Source organism: Pristiophorus japonicus, chromosome 3, assembly GCF_044704955.1.
Source record: "Pristiophorus japonicus isolate sPriJap1 chromosome 3, sPriJap1.hap1, whole genome shotgun sequence".
NCBI classification, from domain to species: Eukaryota; Metazoa; Chordata; class Chondrichthyes; family Pristiophoridae; genus Pristiophorus; species Pristiophorus japonicus.
The window spans coordinates 123,127,819-123,135,774 of NC_091979.1; the positions used below are offsets into that span (position 1 = coordinate 123,127,819).

The following is a 7,956-nucleotide window of genomic DNA, read 5'->3' on the forward strand; positions in this document are numbered from 1 at the left end:
GGGAGAGGGTGGCGGAGGAGCGGGGGGAGGGAGAGGTGAGAGAGAGATGGAGATGGGGGGGGGGGCGCGGAGGAGAGAGATAGAGACTGGAGGGGATGAGAGAGAGAGAGAGAAACTGGGGGGGTGGTGGAGGAGAGAGAGAGAGCGAGCGAGAAAGTCTGGGGGGTGGAAGAGAGAGAGTCTGGGGGGACGGGGGACGTGAGAGAGATCGAGACTGGGGCAAGAGGGAGAAATAGAGACCAGGAGAGAGAGAGAGACTAGGAAAGAGACTGGGGGTGTGGGGGGAAGAGAGAGAGACTAGGAAAGAGGTGGGGGGTGGGGGGGGGGGAAGAGAGAGACTAGGAAAGAGACTGGGGGTGGGGGGGAGAGAGAGACTGAGGGGAAAGATTGTGGGGGCGCGGTGAGAACGAGAACACTTCCGGAAATACTAGGGGACCAAGGGTCTAGTGAGAAGGAGGAACTGAAGGAAATCCTTATTAGTCAGGAAATTGTGTTCAGGAAATTGATGGGACTGAAGGCTGATAAATCCCCAGGGCCTGATGGTCTGCATCCCAGAGTACTTAAGGAAGTAGCCCTAGAAATAGTGGATGCATTGGTGGTCATTTTCCAACATTCTACAGACTCTGGATCAGTTCCTTTTTGATTGGAGGGTAGTTAATGTAACCCCACTTTTTAAAAAAGGAGGGAGAGAGGGATAACCAGTGGATGTGGTGTATTTGGACTTTCAAAAGGCTTTTGACAAGGTCCCACACAAGAGATTGGTGTGCAAGATTAAAGCACATGGTATTGGGGGTAATGTATTGACGTGGATAGAGAACTGGTTGGCAGACAGGAAGCAGAGTGGGAATAAACACGTCCTTTTCAAAATGGCAGGCGCGACTAGTGGGGTATTGCAAGGTTCAGTGCTGGGACCCCAGCTATTTACAATATACATTGATGATTTAGACGAAGGAATTGAATGTAATATCTCCAAGTTTGCAGATGACACTAAGCTGGGTGGCAGTGTGAGCTGTGAGGAGGATGCTAAGAGGCTGCAGGGTGACTTGGACAGGTTAGGTGAGTGGCAAATGCATGGCAGATGCAGTATAATGTAGAAAAATGTGAGGTTATCCACTTTGGTGGCAAAAACAGGAAGGCAGAATATTATCTGAATGGTGACAGATTAGGAAAAGGGGAGGTGCAACGAGACCTGGTATATCAGTCATTGAAAGTTGGCATGCAGGTACAGCAGGCGGTGAAGAAAGCAAATGGCATGTTGGCCTTCATAGCGAGAGGATTTGAGTATAGGAACAGGGGAGGTCTTACTGCAGTTGTACAGGGCCTTGTTGAGGCCACACCTTGAATATTGTGTAAAATATTGGTTTCCTAATCTGAGGAAGGACATTCTTGCTATTGAGGGAGTGCAGCAAAGGTTCACCAGACTGATTCCAGGGATATCAGGACTGACATATGAAGAAAGATTGGATCGACTAGGCTTATATTCACTGGAATTTAAAAGAATGCGAGGGAATCTCATAGAAAACAGATAAAATTCTGATGGGATTGGACAGGTTAGATGCAGGAAGAATGTTCCCGATGTTGGGGACGTCCAGAACCAGGGGTCATAGTTGAAGGGTAAGGGGTAAGCCATTTAGGACTGAGATGAGGAGAAACTTCTTCACTCAGAGAATTGTGAACCTGTGGAATTCTGTACCACAAAGTTGTTGAGGCCAGTTCATTAGATATATTCAAAAGCGAGTTAGATGTAGCCCTTATGGCTAAAGGGATGAAGGGGTATGGAGAGAAAGCAGGAATGGGGTACTAAAGTTGCAAAAATGATCAGCCATCATCATATTGAATGGTGGTGCAGGTTCGAAGGGCCAAATGGCCTACTCCTGCACCTATTTTCTATGTTTCAATGAAACTGGGGGAAGAGAGTTTGTATGATGAACTAAAAGCTTTTAATTAATTCTACCATAAACTTGCAGAATGGGAATGTGAATGACACATTCATTTCAATATAGTTAAGTGTGAGGTGATGCAAAGGGATCTAGGGGTATAGCTTCACAAATCATTAAAAGTATCAATGCAGGTTTTTAAAAAAAAAAAGCCATAAATGTGCAAATAAAGCACTGCGATTCATTCTAGAGGAAGAGTTCAAAAAGTTACATTAAATCTGTATAGAACCTTATTTGATTGATTGTCTCATGATTTGAGACAGTGGGATGGCAATATGGCATTATTGTATATATGCTTTTAAATGGTTGCTGTTGTAAAAGTTGTTGTAAAATTTGCCCACAGACGAAAAGGTCACACTCAAAGGAGTTCATGGCCCGCTCAGTACTAAGTAAAAAAAATTAGAGGGAATGTTGGACCTAGTACTGAGCACTGCTGAACCCCACTGGAAACGGCATTCCAGCCACAAAAATACTGTTACCCTTTGCTTCCTGCCACAGCCAATTTTGGATCCAACTTGCCACTTTCCCTTGGATCCCATGGGCTTTTACTTTTTCTGACCTGTCTACCATGTGGGACCTTGTAAGAAATAAAGCCTGGCTAAAATCCATGTAGACTGCATCAAACGTGCTACCCTCATCAATCCTCCTTGTTACCTCCCCCAAAAAAATCAATCAAGTTAGTCAGACACGACCTTCCCTTAACAAATCCATGCTAACTGTCCTTGATTAATCCGTGCCTTTCTAAATGAAGATTTATCCCTGTCCCTCAGAATTTGTTCCAATAATTTGCTCACTATCGAGGTTAGGCTGATTGGTCTATAATTACTCGGTCTATCCCTTTCTCCCTTTTTAAACAATGGTACAACGTTAGCAGTCCTCCAGCACCACACCTGTAGCTGGATTGGAAAATGATGGCCAGGGTCTCCACTATTTCATCCCTTGCTTCTCTTAACAGCTTGAGATACATTTCATCCGGGCCTGCCGATTTATCTACTTTCAAAGTTGCTAAACCCCTTAATACTTACTCTCTTTCTATGTTTATCTCATCTAATATTTCACGCTCCTCCTTCACTCTCTTCTTATCCCAGGAATCATTCTGGTGAATGTTGTTACACCCTCTCTGAGGCAAGTATAGGTATAAGATTACATTTTAGAGCTTTTAGTACAGAGAGAAGGCAACACTTTTTTTTTTTAGTGGGTGATGAGACTGTGGAACGCAATACCAGAGTTGGTGATTAAAACAGAAACCACGTTAATGGCCCAGAAATTCCAATGTCCCGAACTTGACAAATCCTAGACAGATTGGGAGCAAGGACATTTGCATGGGCAAGATTGCGGGATTTACACTTATCTTGCCCGGCCAATGTCCTCAAAACGCTTGCGCATAGCCTACTTTTACAAGCGTAAGAGTTTTAAAACACACTTAAAACATAAAAAATAAAATTTAAAAAACCCTGCCCAATACATTACATTTATTTTAACCAGAATTAAAACTTTTTTTAAAAATCGGCAAATTTTTTTTCTTTACAAAAACATTTATAACAACTTTAATTTCTATTAGTGTATTTATGTGAGGTGTTTTTTAAAATGTTTTATGTAGTGTTTGTGTGTATTGGGGTGTTTCTCATTCATAGTAATAGGAGATTCGACTTACAAATCTCCTATTACTATGAATGAGAAAATACTTACCTGTGATTGGGTGTCCAGGCCCATGTGACTCCTGCGGACGTCCCAATGTGAACGTGCTGCGACCCGCAGTCACGAGAGGCCTCCAGACCGTGATCTCGAGCGGACCTAGCAGCTTCAGATAAGTGCGCATTTTCTGTCCATTCTTTCGCGCTTTGCCTGCGGGAAGACCTCGAGAGGAATTTCTGGGCCAATATTTATGAATAGTTTTGATAGGTGATTGAAGGTGAAAAGATATGGAAATGGAGGTTGGGGGCACATGAATCGTGTGCAGGATAAATATCAACACTGACTAGTTGGGTTGAACAGCTTGTTTTTAGTGTAAACACTTTTCATGACACTATATAAGTGTAAAATATATGCATATAAATGCTACTAGACTGTTAAATGTACTTCAGAGTGTGCAGCTGTGTGTTTAAATTGCACCAGTGATTGATACTCTGAGCCACCAGCCATGCAGACAGGACCCTCTCTCGAACAGTGTGAGGATACTGACTTAGCCCATCTGTGCACTGTACCAAGTTGTACTTCTCAGCTCTCTGCAAGGCAAAACTAATCCCAGAGTGGAGGATTTTAATATCTGATTACTCGCATCTGAAGCACCATACTTGGAAGCAAGCATCTGTAGAGGTAAAATGTATACACTGAACCAAGATTGTAAACTAATTCTTTCAACCCTTTTACAGAGACTGCTCACATTTCTCGAAATTCATTACTGACTGCAAATGGTGAATTCCCTCCAGTGACAATTCCAGAGGAAAATACTGCAATCTCAAGGAATAAAACATCTGAGACAGAGAGTCCTTTTGTTGCACTTTCAAGTTGAAAACATGTGAATTAAAATGGATTGAAAAGATGGTCACTCCGCTAATATTGCTATGCAATTACTGCTGGCATTTAGATATCGCAACAAGGGGAAGTGGTTCTGTAATTTCCCAGTTAAATGGCTTTCTCTGCACTTTATAATACTACATAAAATCAGAAAACTTGACAAGCTTACCTAACCTTATTCCTATTATATTTTCAGTAAATTACAACTGTATTTTCTACACTATATTGTGTAATAAATCCATTGAGGATTAGTGATGGTCTGGTCCAGAACTCCATATAGAGCAAGGTGCCATTAAAAGTTAGTAGCAACAGTGAAACTTGATTGAAAAATAAGGATGTAGCATATAACAGAAGACTGGAGGTGTGTACTTTTGTGACTGTTGCCAGGACAGGTTTAATACCAGGAATTTTATCCTTGAGGCTGTACATATCCATTGTTTGCACCTATCTATCCATAGGGAATGTGCATTCTGGAGGAATTGCTGTTAAATGTTGTTTTATTTACATCTTTTATTTAATTTTGGTGTTGATACATTTTGGATGGAATCTGTTATGTACATCAGTGCTGTACACTGTCTCAGGATGAGGTTTGGATTGTGCTTCATCTTTTCTAGTAGCAGCCAATTAGTACTGGTTATACCAGAACTCAAATACTTGTAGAAACAGTTTCCGGAACATAAAGTTAAAACTAATGTGTTCTGCACTATTATAAAATCTTTTGTAAAAGAGACAAGAGTAAATTCTTCCCAATTCAAAGTGTATGCAATTTAACAGAGACTATGAACATAGTGTATTTTATATCCAATAAAAATAGATAAACGAAAGACAGTGGAGACCCAGAAACAAAATGTAACTAGCAGCAACTTAGAAAATAAATGTTAAACAATTCTGTGTGACCATCTCCAGCTGAAGTAAAGGATAGAGCTTTTCTCTTAAATTGACGTATCTATAATGGCTTATTTATCTGAGCTGGAAGACAAAGGTGTTATTGTCTGGTGGTGTAAAAGGAGCTATAGTTCATACCTTTTTTCTTATTTTTTCATTCCCTCAACCAGTTGTTTCCTACCTAGTTTGCAGATATTTAACTGCAATAAAAACATTTCAGAGCTCTTGCATTTCTGTATCCATCGTGCCATATTTAAGAGAGGACTTGAGAGTATTTCAGAACAGTAAAATGTATTGCTCTCAAATGGTGTCTAGACTGAGTGCATTTAAATTAGAAGAAAATGTACTTCAAGAGGATACATTGGCCAACTTTTCCCAAGAATGTTTTATATAGGATACCAACCAATTAGCAGCAAAAATAGTGCTTAGTTGAAGAAAGGTCTATCCTAATTAGTTGCTCTTTTATATATGCTGGTTATTTTTGTTTAATAGTGTAGATAATTCTTCAAATACGAACAATACCATTACTAAAAGGGGGGAAATGAAACAACTTTTAATTTTATTTTAGCAACTAAGGGGAAACAAAATAATTGTATATAATCTTTCTTCTACATATTAAATTGAAATTAAGCTTGATAGCACTCCAGTCTTTTAGACCACATCTTCCTCCTTGCCATAGGTTTAGATTATCAAAATATTTGAAGCTCTGATGTGTGTATTTTATCTGCTGGATAACCAGTCTTGATTGCAAGATTATGAGCAATATGTAAAAACTACATTTCTGACATGTTAGCACTATCTGAGCAGTATATCCTTGATATCATAACTCACTGGTGTGCAAAGTACAGCACTTTAATCTCCCAAACCCTGTAGCCAAGTCCAAAAGGAATATATATTATATTTTCCAGGAGATTGCCTAATCTTGGTTCATTAACTAACTCAGCTTTTAAAGGTCAAGAAAGTATTAAGCAAGTAAAAATGTTAGCATTTAGGTGTACCAGTGAATGATGGAGTTAATGGTACCAATTGATTAGATATGGATGTACGTTGTTAACCATTTTGTTCTTGTGTACCTTTTTATATTTACAATGAATATTAAATGCTGTGAATATTAAGAGTTTGCATGCAAAATTATATTAGTTGTCAAATGAACAGATTTTTATATCCTGTAGTGTCTTTGCAAATACATCAATTTAGGTATTGATGCTTAAAGTACATGATTTCACAATGCCAATAATTCAATGAGTTCATCCAGTGAAAATCTGAGTCATACGTTAAGATCTCTGGTCTTTGTTGAGTTGCCTGATCGCAGCTGGAGCACCAATAAGGACAATTCAATGACTTTGACACCCTGGGTTACAGAAGGGGAAAAAAAATCAGCTAGTGTTCCAATAACCAACTACTATTGACCTTGCCTTTCCTGATAACGGCATATGTAGATGTGGGTGAAGACGGGGTCAAGCTCAATCCTCACTCTCCCACTCTTCCCCGCCTCCACCCTGATTTTTCCACAATTCATGGTCCAATGGCCACTTAACATTAATTGTCACAGTTCACACATGAATAATGGCCACGTGGACAAGGTACTGGATTGAACCCAAAGCTCGGAAGCAAGAATTAAAGCTTTCAGGAAGGGAGGGAAGAACATGGATGAGGAATAAAGAAAAATTCCCAATTATTTGTCTTAACGATGTAGCACTAAGTTTTATTAGTGACATTTTCCACTGTTAAAATTTAGAATGATAGAAACATTACTACACTTTTTGAATCTTTGCTTTTCAGTAGTCCAGTTAATCTTAACAGTTTAAAGTTTAGTACATTAGATTTACAGATTTAAAGATGAAGCAAACTTAAGGAACAATTTGTTTAATGCACTGTAAAGTAGGCATTTTGAAGTATTATAATCCTAATAACTGGGTAATGCTGAGCCATTAAGATCTGAACATAGTTGATTTATAATGTGTACAATGTGAATTTGCTTTCAAAGAATGTAAAATAACTTTTAGGAGATGGAGAATAATACTGCTGTGTCAGTGTATCCATTAGGATGTGCTGGTTTGGTGTGTGACATGACTTTTATTGCTGATCACTATGCTATTTCTCAGACATTTTTTTCATATAAAGAAATTAAACTTTTATAAAAATACTTTTGATCAAGCTTAATTTAATTTACATTGAGAAAATAACGGGAAAAGCGCATTCCCTTCAGAGAGAAGGGAAATATCCAATCAGATTTGTTGCTCCGATTTTACATTGCTGAGTAGAGGTGATTGAATATTAGTGGACTCTGCTGTACTGTAATATGTACATGTACCTGCTGTTGTGACAATCAATTATGCTAATTATGATTAACCCAACAAATCTGATCTTTTACGTTTGAAAAGAATAATTAACTTATAGGAAGGATGGTGGCATTTTATGCTATTCCAATAATGGAATGAATGAAATTTGTGCTTTGTTTGTTTATTTAAAGCTAGGTGACCTATGTGGGGGAGTGGAGTTATTAGTATACTGATTTGCTAGTCATCTTTTCAGTCACATTCAAAAAAAGGTCCAGTGGTGAGGTTTGTATATTTGCAATTTTTATTAATTATTGATCTCTTGTTAACCTTGCTCC

General features: G+C 39.0%; 1 protein-coding gene across 3 annotated transcripts in view; it reads left to right on the top strand.

The window, feature by feature from the left end:
- The window catches only part of plekha3 (pleckstrin homology domain containing, family A (phosphoinositide binding specific) member 3), a 33,494-nt gene extending 26,009 nt beyond the window's left edge, over positions 1–7,485 (top strand). For 2 of the 3 annotated variants that reach the window (XM_070875786.1, XM_070875787.1), the window contains exon 8: positions 4,310–7,485. In XM_070875786.1, coding sequence (XP_070731887.1) covers positions 4,310–4,449 — 140 coding nt within the window. In that variant the 3' untranslated portion in view covers positions 4,450–7,485. The remainder of the gene's footprint in view (positions 1–4,309) is intronic. The other variant, XM_070875788.1, reaches the window with a different exon arrangement.
- The last annotated feature ends 471 nt before the right edge of the window (positions 7,486–7,956 follow it).